The sequence below is a fragment of the Thunnus albacares genome, chromosome 19 (assembly GCF_914725855.1).
Source record: "Thunnus albacares chromosome 19, fThuAlb1.1, whole genome shotgun sequence".
Classification (NCBI taxonomy): Eukaryota; Metazoa; Chordata; class Actinopteri; order Scombriformes; family Scombridae; genus Thunnus; species Thunnus albacares.
The window spans coordinates 21,340,699-21,354,809 of NC_058124.1; the positions used below are offsets into that span (position 1 = coordinate 21,340,699).

The 14,111-nt window shown below is 41.1% G+C and overlaps 1 protein-coding gene across 4 annotated transcripts in view; it reads left to right on the forward strand.

The window, feature by feature from the left end:
- The first annotated feature begins 1,001 nt into the window (after positions 1-1,001).
- The window catches only part of hivep1 (HIVEP zinc finger 1), a 56,285-nt gene continuing 43,175 nt past the window's right edge, over positions 1,002-14,111 (forward strand). The window contains exons 1-2 of one of the 4 annotated variants that reach the window (XM_044336485.1): positions 1,002-1,140; positions 3,689-3,824. In XM_044336485.1, the coding sequence (XP_044192420.1) occupies positions 3,785-3,824 (40 nt within the window). In that variant the 5' untranslated portion in view covers positions 1,002-1,140; positions 3,689-3,784. Of the gene's footprint in view, positions 1,141-1,167; positions 2,166-2,204; positions 2,400-3,688; positions 3,825-14,111 lie in introns of those variants that run through there. The other 3 variants (XM_044336488.1, XM_044336489.1, XM_044336487.1) reach the window with 3 other exon arrangements.

Sequence of the window (14,111 nt, forward strand, 5' to 3'; positions counted from 1 at the left end):
CTGCAGTCAATACAAAATACATTACAGAAATATATTTATTATTATATATGCTGTATACATTTAGTTAATTTCAAACACCATGCAGACATTTTAATGGTTTTATGTTTTTTTTTTATAACTTGGTCCTAATTTTATTCTGCCACATTTTTCATATGATATATTTTTATGTTATATATGTACAATTTTATATAATTTTTAAAATGACAAAATAAAAATTAAATACTAACTGCAATGTAAAATAATAATAACCATAATTTTAAAAAAAATACCTACCTTACTTTTATTAATTGCTCCAATTTTATATTTTACATAATTTCATGTAGGCCTAGTTATGTTGTGGATTTATACTGTATTTATGTATCCATGTATTCATGCAAGGCTCTGTACAGACTGTGGCAACAAATTTCAAGCTATTTAAATAGCAGATACACAAAATAAACACCAGAACATGGTTATATGGGAGGACAAATCCCATAAAATAATCCTTTTCGTGCAGTGTTTTTGAACTGTAGTTACATCAGTGGCTGATTAGCACCAAGTGGAGGCTACAGTTCACCCATGTTTTTGTTATTTACCACCACGGGCATCAGTGCCGGTGCAGAAAGGCCCACTGTTATGTCCCTGCTGCGGGTTTGTGCATGGGAAAGCCCGGTCGGTAGTGGCGGAGGGGCACAACGTGACCTGACAACAAGGAACCTCCGGGAAAACCGTCAGTCCTAAACTATGTGCCGAGGAGAGGGCGGGTGGGGGTCCGCCTAGGGGGGGAGGTTTACGACAAACGACGCGGCATGCGGCCACTCGTTTTCGGACAAGAAACGACTCGTACCGCGAGAATTAGGAGGAGGCTTAATTTTAACGAAAATGGATCCAGACCAAGACAAATTTATGGTTCCGCTGTTTTTAAAACAAGTTATCAGCTATGCGACTGCGACCGTCGGGAGCCCCCCGCTGCCCGGAGAGGACACCCCGTGGCTGGGAGGCGGAGACGGGACCCCCGTTGACGTCAGTGGGCCTGTCTGTTTCCTGCAATAGAAAGTGAGAGACAAGGTGAAGGGAGAAATACAGAGCCGTATCCCCCCCCTCTCTTTCTCCTTACACTAAAGGTGTGTTACAACCCTGACACTAGCTAAAACTGCACCTGTGAGTATGAATAAATTCAGTTTGAGTGCGCTTGTTTTGTTTTCCTGCGTGTGTTTTTGAGTGAGAGCCGCTTGCCGGAGCGGGGTTTCTGTCACTGTGATATAGGTCGCTCTCGGTAGCTGCAGCGCCTCAGAGAGTCAGACATGCTTCTATCGCTTTTCCACCGTGTGTCTCTCGTCCGGGGTTTTGGCCTGTCGTTAACTTTAAACGGTCTTTAAAGTCTAGGTAAAGCAAGGCAAGAGGTTGCGTAGCTGGCCGGTTTTGGCGCAGTGTTGTTTTTGTTGTGTGTGTGGACTTCTGCAGCAAACCGTGCAAAAAATCACCGAGGAGAGGCAACTTGTGCTCCTCTACGCTGCGCTCTTTGTTGCTCCGTTTTTTTTTAAAAAAAAATATTGTGCACCGTTATAGGTAAGCCAGAAGCTATTTCTGTCAGCTCGGGTACCTCTCATGTGTTCACTGTCATCGCTAATGTTGTGATTAAATGTGCATGTGTGGAAAGGGCTGAAGGGGAGCCGTCGCGGCGGGGGTTTATGTCGGATGAACGGGGAAGTGTCCCATTCGAGCGCTGTTCCAGAGACAGTGAGGGGTTTTCCCTGGCTCCTCCCTCACTTACAGGGCGTTCACGTGTTGCAGCAGGCACAAAATACGCTATTCCCACGCATTGTTTTTGCTGACTTCATTCCATGCAGCTATGCCAATAATTCCCTTCCCTTTTAGCTGTGTTTACCATGACTGCACCAGATGAACCTCACTCTCACTCACCCCCCCTAACCGCCTTCTGCAACGTGGAGCAAGAAAAAAAATGTTCAGCATCGCTTTATGTTCATATGTTATGATTTTTTTTACAAGCTTTCAAATCATGCCACACAATCAGATTCCCGTCACAGTGCGTGTATCGTCGCTTTCCTGCTTTTACATAACGCCGGTTGATGATCCTCAGGTGTGAAATCATCATTAGTCACCTGCCTTTGCATTCCAGCCTGACTCGGTTAGGACATAGCGTTACAGCGCAGCTTGAGTCACCGGTATGCTTTTTTTTTTCTTTCTTGTGTCACTTGGGTGTTTCCTCAAATATCAAACACACATACATACACATACACACACACATAGATGCAGGCAGGCAGGCAGGCTGGCAGACGGACTGACAGACACCCCAGGGAAAAATGCGCACATCTCTCTCCTCCCGCCTCATCCGCGCCGTCGAACCTGCACCAAAACAAAAAAAAAATGCATTGTGCATCACTGACTGAAGCAGCCAGGTGAGAAGCTCTTCATGTTTCTGTCGTGTGACTTGAATGTGTGTGTGTGTGTGTGTGTTTCTTTTTTTTATGTGTGTGTGTGTGTGTGTGTGCGCGAACCCGGTGCAGCTATAAGGCTCCCGGCCGTGCACAGCGAGTCCACCGAAATCCACCGTAAGATGATGTCATTGCTCTAGCGCCACATGTACCAACTGTATATGGAGAGAAAAACCATCATCCAGTTGTAGTAAGTGTTATGTAATAATGGTGAGGGGGAGACAAAAGGCTGATTCCTTAAGCACTGCAACGTGCATTGCACTGGCATGGGTAAGAGTTGTCGTTGGGGGAGGACCATGGGAGAGATGATGCAAGGGGCAAGAAAGCATAAAAAATATATATTGATATGAGATGTTTACTTCATGATTTGATGCTTTTCTGTCTAAGATCTCTCATTGCAGTGGTGAGCTTTTCTTCTGTGGTTGTTTATGCATATCAGGCAGCTCTGTGGGCTTCACACGTCCTTGGTAACATTTAACTTGAGCGCCCACCTTTTTTGCTTAACGTTGCTTTAACCCTAACCAGAATTTGCATGACACCTTTAAAAGCTTTTAATCTTTTGTTTTATAAAAGGGCAACCGAGTTGAAACATTTCCCCTGTGAAGGTGGGTTCAGTCACTGTTGTTTTGTTTTTTGTTTTTTTTTTGTATGTTTTGCATAGACTTTCTGCAGTGATCTAACGTGAGCAGGGAGATAACTCTGATAGTAACCTCTGTGTGGCCCGGTGGCCCCGAGCGATCACTGCTGGTACACACACAGAACACACTCACAGGACCTTATTGTTTGCAATGATTTGTCATCCGGGCTGACATTCATCAAAGTGAAGAGCAGGCACCCTGTATCAGGCGGCTGACATGTCAATCAGACATTTCCCATAAACAGCAACGGATCCTGCACCTCTCTCTTGTCTTTTCTGTTGAGATCAGAGTGGCAGATAGCAGCTGCTGCAGAGGTTATATTGATATGGGGAGAAGATATTCACACCTCCTCCCACTGACAGCAGACAGTAGCCTGAGCCCACCGCACTTGCACATTATTACAGAGCAGCTCAGAGAGGAGAGGCCTGAAATGAAAAAGTCCAGCCTGGGCACCTGTTAGAGGAATAAACTCAATCAGTGGCTCTGTCCTGGACTCCCAGACAGCTGCCAAGTGAGAGCAGGAGGAGGCTACACGCTGCAAGGCCAGTATAGTGCCTTATTGATGCGTTGAGTTCATGTTCAGCTGATTCTGACTCTTGTTTTTCTTTTCTGTAGATGTACCCAGACTGCGGCTCAGGAGTCGGCTCTTCTCGAGGTCCAACATTAGACCCCGCTTTCCCCAAGATGCACCTGTGAACTGAGGCGGAAAAGATGCCGCGCACCAAGCAGAACAACCCGAAAAATTTAAAAGGTGAGTTTGCGCTGCACCGACTCACGTCTATGCTGTGTTCGGAAGTAGCATTTCAAATCGATTGGCGGATTTGTTGGTTTGGATGCAAAGAGGAAATGCTCGGTTGTCTCGCCTAACCACAAAGCAATTAGATCATCACTTACTTTTGGCCTGAAAGATGTGATGAGAATAGCCTTTATTTCCTTCCTGTGTGATAGAGGTGGAGCAGGTGTTCTTCTTAAAGACGTAAAGATACAATCATGTGATAAAATACTGAATAATATTGACTTGATGTGTTAAAAACAACTTGTTGTTGATGTCTTGTCTGGTTGTTTAGACCTCACATCAGCTTTTTCACTCTCCTCATGGGATTTCTAAGTTCCACTCACACTCATCTGGGTACCTCTGCTTGAAATAAGTCTTTTGCGGTGTCGTCACTCTCTTCTTACACTGTTGAAATGTTACCGTGCTTTGTTTTAGATCTTTTACAACCAAACCACTTCCACACTTCAAAAGTTGCTTCCTTTTATTTTTGGAGCAAACCAGTGTTGCCAGTTTTGGTGGGTTTATTTCCACTGAGTTTAGCTATTTTTTTTATTTGATTGTTCAGGTAAAAATCAATTTTGGCAGCGTTTGATCGTTTGGATGACTTTTTGTAACATTTGGACGGTTTCCTGGTTTCCTTCTCTAACTTGTATAGAGATAAGGTTGACATGGATGCTGGAGAGGATGTAACTTGCACATTTCCAGGTCTATATTTTTACTCTGGGGCTCTACTGGAATATCTCGTCATGATTTACAGTTCAAAAAAACTCCTTATTTATCTTATACTGGCCATTTATGCAGCCCATCAGTTCAGCCTCTGTCTGAAACAGGCAGTTTCAGCAGTCCGGTGCCTCTCCTGAACGCTTCATTTCTCCTCTCGCACTCAACCACAGAACATATCCGAGAGGCCCGATGCAGCCATAGTTAGTCTTACTTTAACAAAATATCATCATATCTCAGTTCAGACTTATTATTTCAAACTCGCATATGTTGGAAGGAAAAAACACTCAATCTGATGCAAAAAATGTGCATATATTCAAGTCAACTGAGCAGTTTTGAGGCTCTAACTGGGCTACTTGTCAGTCAATAGTGGCAGCACTGTAATTTTACTTCCTCTTTCAGCTGTGCTTGAGTGTTATCGTGATACGTGGACGCACATATCATGACACATCAACCTATCAATGATACCGAAGCTTAATTTTGATCAGATTAAGACTCATGCTGGTATTATCATGAACAATACGTTCACCCTTCTGTCATATCACACTTTCTGGTTTTTATGGTGAGAATCTGCTTTACCGATGTTATATATTGTCTTTGCCAACACATGTAATAACACACAGCAGAGTGTGTGGCTGCATTGTTTGCTTTTGATCCCCCCTCACTGGCCATCATGTGGTAATACAGTGACTATAGTCCCAAATCTGATGAGGTCAGAGCGGCGAACGAAGACGCGTATTTATCCAAACAGTATTTAGCGTGTAATTATGTGTCGGCACGAGAGGGAAAATACATTTTAGATGAGGTGAATCTTTAATGACCCTCACGCAGCAGCAGCAGCAGCAACAAAGACTCAAAAGACACATATTACAGATAATGGGGCTGACAGAGCATATTGAAAGCTACAGCATCCTGCCACGCTAATACAAGGACACCAATTGGCTTGAAGGGTTCCGTGTTATGTTGAGAATTGACAGATTTACGTGTCAACAGACGTTTGCAGTTCACAGATCTCCGGTTTTTGCAGCGTTACATGCTGGGTGTGAAAATGTGCATCATTGCCATTCCCCAGCAGTAGATCCACACAGCAGATTTCCTAATGTCTGCGAGCAGCGAGCCAGAGTCCTCTGTTTATTTATCTTATAAACACTTCCTGTGCGCTCTTTCTTTTTTTTTTTTTTTTCATGCAGCTTACTTGGCCAAACAACATAAATAATTAAGTTTCAGAACAGTACATTGCATCGCCCAACAGAGGACAATAGAAACAGCAGCCAAATGATACTTGATTCTATTTTTAATGGTAATCGGTCCCCTGCTTCTTGTGGTGCAGACAGTAGCGCTGCAGCTGCTGCAGTGTTTTTGGATTTTTTTTTTTTTTTTTTTTTTTTAATTGAGGATGAAAGACTGGACTTGAAAAGACTGTAATTGGCAGTAATTTGATTTGCATGGTAAAATCTTTAATGGTGATTAAAAAATGCTGGTGCTTTTCCCTTTTCTGCAGGGATTATTCTGAAGTTCTGTTATCCAAATCCGAGGCTTTACAGTGTTTTTAAAGGGTAAACAATTGAGTTTAAATGCCTTTTTAGGAAAAGCAGAAGTGTTTTATTCTTTTGCCTGAACAGCATAATAGTATCTTGGAGTGTTAATGTGAACTTGACGTGACTCGCCATCCTCAGTTCTGGTGAAATTTCTCAACATTATGTGGGGACTACCCAGTTCACTTCCTCATCATCTAATAACTTGTTGAGACATTTGTTTGGCTTCTTGTTTGTGGCATTTGACCCAGTTCATCACCGTTCCTCACAGCCAGCCTGCACTTAAGGCGTTTCCTTCATCAGACAGGAAATGCTAATTGCATGGCATGCTATCACATGCTTAAAGTCTGCTGTGGAGAATGTCTTTTTCCTGGAAACTCAAAAAAAAAAAAAAAAAAAAATCCTCCTCATACTGCCTTGAAGCCATCACATGATGATGCTTAATGCCCAAGATTGGCTTTAAAAAACACTCAGCTTGAAGCTAAATGGGCCTTTAACACAGCTATAAGAATTTTTATATTCCTGTTTTTTGCTAAAACTTTTCAGCAATTAATCTTAGCAGAGATTATAACCCCCAAAGGTCGTATTTAATTCAGTATTCTGAGTTTTTGGCTGGATGAGAGGAAGCCTCGTCTCTGGGCTTTTCTGCCTCAGAGGCTTGGCAGCAGTCTGACACTCGTATAAAAGGAACCACACTAACGTTTTCTCTCTCGCTCGTCTGAAATCTTGACTTGACACACTTTGTCCTGTCAGGGGGGGACACAAAGACCTGAATTGTTTTATTGACACCATCCAGACCCGGCTGCATTGCTGACATCTATCAGGTGAATTTAAGGCGTCCTTGCAGGTTTGTGTGAGAGCAGAAAGAGAAAATGTACAAGCTTGCTGTCAGTAAAGCTGCTCTAGACTAAACTTTATATGGACCATGGTGAGATAGAGTGAATATATTGCATTATTTAAAAAAAAAAAAAACCCTGTGTAAATGTTACAAAGGGTGTTTACTTTTTGCATTTTATAGTTATAATCTAATACAGCAACCCTGCAATGAATCCTTATCTGATGAACATATAATGATTAGTTTTTGTTGACACTGTGGCAGAGGGAAGTAAAAAATCTCAGTTGATTGACAGAAAATTAATCTGCAGCTATTTTGATAAACAAATAATTGTTTGATTTATCTTTTCAAGCAGAAATGCCAAGAATTAGCCGGTTCCACCTTCTTATTTATGAGGATTTGCTGCTTTTCTCTGTTTTTTTTTTTTTAATATAATTGTAAATTGAATATCTTTTTGAACTGTCGGTCGAACAAAACAAGAGATTTGAAGACGTCACTTTGAGCTCTTGTGAAAGTTGAGCTGGATAGTTTCACAGAGTTTTATCATCACGACAATTTTATAGACAAAACAAATAATCGGAAAAAATTAGCAGCCGATGAATCAGTGGTGATATAATCGTGAGTTGCAGCCGTAAATTACATTCATAGTGGTGTTTTTTTTAATGCCACCCTCCATTCACGTCGTCAAAACATAACAGTGACGTTACATACAGTATATGAAGTAACACCAGTAAATGAAGTAGTATTCTCCGTCAGATAAAAAGGCTTTGATGCTGTGTTTAACTTAAAATAATGAATTACCCAAATTAACTGTTAGTTAAATGTTCAAAAGTGAAACTGGTTTATATTTAAGGACAAAACTCTACAACCTACATTCAGGTTGTTTTTAAAGGGTTATTTGTCGGTTAAAGTGGGCGAGTTGTCTCCTCACTTAACTCCATTGCAGCATCTGCAGCTTGCGTTGCAGCCAGTTCCTTTTTATGTAAGTGAACGAATCAGCTGTTGTTCTTGTAGATCTGATCAGGTTTGGTTGTCTCAGACTGTGTCGAGGGGCTGAGATTTGATGTGTTTGAGCTCATTCATAGTGACAAATCTTTCTCTGACTGTCACCTTTTTGTGCACCAGTGTGCATATTCAGGATTGTTATATGGCTTTGTTTTGTTTTTTAAACGTAGAGAAACATTATTAAAATATCCTAAAAGCACTCAGGTCACTTTAGGATCCACTGCTGTAGAAACACCTGCATGGCTGTAGATTGTTGCAGGTGTACATAATAAGCTGGTAACTCTGCGTGTAAGTGCACAAATGAACAAAACAAACAGCAGAGAGGAAGGAACTTTGAGTCTGTTGTGGTTTTGGCTAATCTTCGGACTACTTTTGGGAGAGCATACTTGGCTGTATTTTTTATCTGAATCATCACAATAAACCATCACATGCTGTAAACAGTAACAGAGGAATTGTCGGACTCAGTTATTTTCTGATCCCTTTTTTTCTCTCCTTTAGACGTAAGGAAAGAAAAACCCCAGTCACAGGCAACAAGTGATTCATTTACCCTCGAGGGACAGTCGGGAGATTCATTCATGATACTTGGCAGCCTAATAAAGTAAAGGTCAAAGTGGTGAAATGCAAAAATATTCCAAAAAAAAAAAAAAATCACTCACTTGCACAAGCATTTTATAAACCTTAAAGGCTGCACATTCCACATGTTCTGAAGTCTGCCAAGTGCTTGTCAGTATATTCATGTGCTCCTGTGTCTGTCTGTGTGTTTGCATTGTCAGGAATGAGTCTATGACGCAGGTTGCGGGTAACAATGCAGGAAGTTAGGAACTCCTGTCCCCCCACCTCTCAATGTTTTGTTTACTTTTCTCAAACAGCTGGTCTCCAAGCAGCTCTGGCGGGATATGCAGTGGTTTCCCCCTCAGACAGACACTCATTCTCTGCGGACATCAGCAGAAACACAAAGCTCACTGCTGGCAGGAGAAACTTTGAATTCGTGAAATATTATTTTACTGATATATTCAGTACAAACTGTTACACCAAACTTAAACTTCAAAAACAAACTAAACCGTAGAGTTCTACCGACTGTATCACAAGTGTTTCTCTGTGACTCTAAATTGAAAGTAAATGCGTGTCGCTCATGCCTGTTGAGCACCCACTGATGAAGACGTGAGATGTATTTGAAAGCTCCAGAAAAAAGCTAGACAGTGGACCTGGAGTTTAGTCTAACTATACGTTGCAGTCAGTGTCCCCAGGTAATCAATCCAACCAATTTAAATGTCGGTCTAGTAGGCCAGCCTACAGAGAGTTTCACTGTGTTTTTCCACCCTGGAAAAAAAAAAGTCTGTTGTTTCATAAACCTAAAATAATTTAACGTTTTGTTCCATGCTATGAATCACACCCGCGAACATGTCAGCTGGAAATTTTCAAGCTGAACAATTTTAGCTTGTGTTTATATCTTGTATGTTTGTATTTATCAGTGGTGTGTCCGGTTTAAAAGGGTGTTTATGTGTCTATTTTAACAAGATGTTTGTGTACGTTGGAAATCTCTTGTTGGATGAGTGAAGCTAACTTCCTCCTCTCATTGCTGCTAACACAAACTACTTCAGAAGCTCAAGTAAATACTTTAAAGAGGACGTATCATGCACATTTCCTGGTCTATATTTATATTCCGGGGCTCTGAAAGTATATCTTAACATGATTTACGGTTCAAAAAACTCTTTATTTATCTCATACTGGCTCTTAATGCAGCCTCCGTCTGAAACGGGCAGTTTTAGCTCCTGTCTCTTTAAGGCCCGCCTCCCGATGAGCCCGCTCTGTTCTGATTGGTTAGCTTTCAGCTAAGGAGGCTTCAGTCAGATTTAGCTTTTTTTTCTTGTTCTTAACTCGAAATGGAAACTTCTCAAATACATCCGTACATGTTCGTGCCCGATCAGAATCTGATCAGAAATATGCGAGTATTTTAACGTAAACAACCTGTGGAACAACCTTAGCAACAAAGGCTAAAAACAGATGTAGGCGATCTGACATCAGTTTCGATGAGGAAGTGGAGTGTCACTTTGCAAAAACAACAGGCTAAAACTGGCAGGGAGCATTTTTAAATACATTATATGTCAAGTTTTGGACCTTTGACCATGTTTAACAAAGACATCCAACATCATAACAGTATAAAAATAACAGAAAATCACAAAATGCATGATATGTGTCCTTTTTAAATTAAAAAAAAAAAAAAGCTATGCTGTGGTGCATAGCTGGAACCATGTTGATAAATCTGTTTGTGAAAGTGTTAATGTGTGTGTAAAACCATATGAATACTATTCACCTCAGTTTTAAGTACAACAGTTGTGGCATAGGATGTGTGGCCTAGTTAGGTGCAACGGAAAAATGTGACCCAAAGTTGAAACCCACTGATTCAGAAATGAGTGCAGTATATTAACCTTTTCTCACAACGTGCGCTGAGCTGCTTTCTCTCTCTCTCTTTCTGTCTCTTTGTACATTTAGTCTCTGTGGTCCGTTTCTTTTTCTCCTGCGGCTGTAAGTGGCTTCATCCAGACGGTACCTCCACCATCTGTGTGTGTGTGGCGTTTGGTTTCTACCGTCCTCTGCAGCGCCATCCCTCCTCAAAGTGCCCCCCCCCCCCTGAAAATGCCCAGACTTGTTAGCAACACCAGTGTTTATAGAACTGACTCTGCATTCCTCTTGTCTTATAAAAGGCTGCTCGCACCAAAGCCCCTACAGGTCTGGTCCCCTGTTTTAACGGAGAACATGCTGCGTGATAAATGGTGAACAACTGCAGTGAAAGGGGGTACATTTAACAAGGTGGAAAATGTTTACCCTATAAAGCCGATGCAGGGAGACGGAGATGGAGTTTCCCATCCCTCTGACATCCTTCACTGCGCTGACAAGGATGTTTATGCAAAGAAATAAAGTTTGTGTATTTTATTACATTAACCTGATGGCTGATTAATGTTTAGAAGTATAATTTGCAGGGACGGTGGATTTATTACGCTTTAATCAGGTGCAAAATTGTCTCCGCGAGCCAAAATTTTGGGGAAGGATGACGACAACCAGATAAATCCAGTTCAGATCTCCATCTTTTAAATTGACAAAGTTCAGCTTTGTGTTATTTTTCACCGCCTCAGTAATTTTCAACAAACTGACAACAGTTTCCTGTTAATGATCAACCGTGACTCTGAGCTCAGCGCTGACTGTGGTTAAATATCCAGGGTCAGAATCAACTACGCCGGCAACCAACACTAATCAAAGTTACACGCTAACCTAGAGACGGGCCCGACTCTGGACACACACACACACACACACACACACACAGGCGTTTGTTTGTTGCTTTACAGCTACAGCGGGCTTTTCTGGCCTTGTCTGCCCTTGTTACAAGGAGCTTCATTTAACCCTCACAAGTATCTTATAACGAATGTCTGAGAGGTTTGAGATGCCTGTTCCGTCAGCTCTTTAGTTTGGCCTTTTACTTCGTCTCTGACCTGCCGTCGGGTTCCTCCCAACTTTATATAATCTCTGAGTCAGGCCACAGTTTGTGTTCCTGCATACCACACAGGCAACCATTTGCATTGTAGAAAACTGAATCATTGAATGACTGATGAGGAAATAAATCTTTAACCCTGTGCTGATCGCTGAAGTTTTTGAAGCCACACTGAAATTTAAAGTATTTTTTTTAAAGAAATCAGTGTAAATACACTCTAGATTCTTGGTGTTTGTTCCTATTTATGAAACTATCAGGTCAATTTTTTTTATTTTTCCGCTGTGATGGTGCAATACGGTGCAATATCTGTTTGGGTCATCACTAAAAGTAGTTTCTAATGTCTAGGGCTGCTACTAGTTGTTATTACCATTATTGATTAATCTCTCTTGAGTAATTGTTCAGTAATAATTCAGAAGACAGTGAACAGTATCCACGTTGATGTCTTCAAATGTCTTGCTTTGTCCGACTAACAGTCCCAACACGTCACACAACATATCCAGTGACTGAAAAACCGAGAAAAGCATCAAATCCTCATAAAGTAGCTGCTGGAACCAGAGAATTCTTGGCATTTTTTTCTTAATAAGGGTGAAACGATCAATTGATTATCAGAATAGTTTCTGATTTGTTACAGCTCTGATAATATCAGTTCAACTCCAACAGCCACACAGGCGGTTAACAAGCTCAGCGGCTGATGTTGTTAGTTTTGTTTTGTCCCGTCTGTGATTTAAACACTCCCTTAGTTACTCTTGTGTTTACGTTACAGGACTGCTTGTTGCTGCGAGGTTTGACAGGTCTTTTATTTTGCTGTCAAGACATCTGGACACATAAACAAGGGACGGCTAATGCTCTAACGCTAACGAAACACAAAACAGTGTGTGTAGGAGCAGCTGATGACTCATCAGGTGTTGAAATAACATGAAAAAAGTAACATCTAGTGGGAACGCGCTAACATTAGCTAGACTAGCTTCCAGTTTCATAGTGGAATATAAACATAACAGCACAGTGTATCCGTCCAAATGTTAAATGTAAAGAAAAACGTCTTGAATAATTAATTATATAACCAACGCGGGTTTGTCGAACAATGTGCATCAGCATTCGTGAGCTAAAGGGTTATGATGTTCGCCGGTTGGTAGTTGACACTGCGTCTCCTAGCAACGACTGTTCTCAAGTGTCATTCAACCGTTGCCATGGGAAACACCCACCCAGAAGCTCGAAGCTTAAGATGCTATTTCCACATGTCCAAAAATATATGGATGTATTTGGAAAAAATTAAAAAATTTGCACATTAATTTCTGTTTTCTTACACAAAAAGTGCAAAGAATTCAAATTTCAGTTGGACTTTAAATGTGCTGTAAAGTAATGAGCTACTGCGGTTTAGCTTATAAAAAAAAACAAAACAAAAACAAGTTTGCTTATGTAAATGGCCGAGCAGTGCAGAGAAAGAGTTAACAACCTGGCCTCAGCGAATGGATTTTTACATGTTGTGTCATGCTTAGGCAGCCAAACCAGTGTTTCCGTACGGTCCCTTCAAATTACAGTGTGTGTGAATGCGGCGAGATTCACACAAAGGGAACTTCTCTCCCAGAGGCAGGAATAAACCCGGGTTTTAGCAACAGTAACTACAACAGACAGGCTGAAACTAGTTCAGGGATGTCTGTTTAACTTGGTGGTAACCTCAGAGAAGCTTTCACTTTGACAGAGAGGCAGAGCTCGGACAGAGAGGGAGGAATTTTTATGGCCATATTTTGTGTGAATGAAATTGAATATGATGAAAAAAAAAAAAAAAGAGAGAGGGCTTCTGCTCACTTTGCCATCCTGAAATGTGGGTTAATGTCTATTCCTTCTTTTTAATGGAGTAAAAGCATATACTTTAGTCCTTTTTCACCGTGTGCTGGCTTTAACAGCAGGCGCATTGCACAAAATACATTTTTGATGATGGAAAATGTGATTATGAGCTTCAGCTTTTTAAAGTGTCTTGTGCCCTTTTTTTTCCATTGTGTGTGTGTGTGTGTGTGTGAGCTCTAATTGTGAGGTGATTCTCACAAATGGAAGTGTTTTTAATCACCTCGGGCCTCCGCTAAGTGGAGGGCAGTCGCTCCCTGACAAATCAGCCCTCAGGGCAACAATCGCGATGGTGGCCAAGACGGGAACCTCCCCAACACCTGGTAACATCTGGTTTTGAGGAAACCAATTTGTCAGTTAGCTAATTTGCAAAGATTTCAGATGGCAGCTTGTTGTTGTTTTATTATTATTTTAGAACTTTTTTTTTCGCATCTACATTTCAAGGCTTGATGATGTGAAACAAACTACCAGTGAAAAGTTAACACATTTCTTGTCTTTCTTGTGTTTATATGTACTTAAAATAAGAAAATGTTGAGGATAAATATGAGGATTGATGATGCATATTTATAAATGAATAAGTAAAGTTTGTTGGATATTAATTAGGTGCTGAAGCAGACAACAAATCAATGTGTTTTTATGTACAGTAGCGATGCCAGACCGTTTGATTTTAACAGGTCTTTCTAGTTTCGAGACACATCTTGATGATTTTGCCTGCGGTGCTCAGAGATAAGTTGTTGGCAGTTTTTCTTTCATTCCTCACAGTAAGAATATCCTGTTTTTTTTTTTTTTTTTTTTTTCCTATTGTGAGCTGAAATTTATCTCCCATAATAACAGCTCTG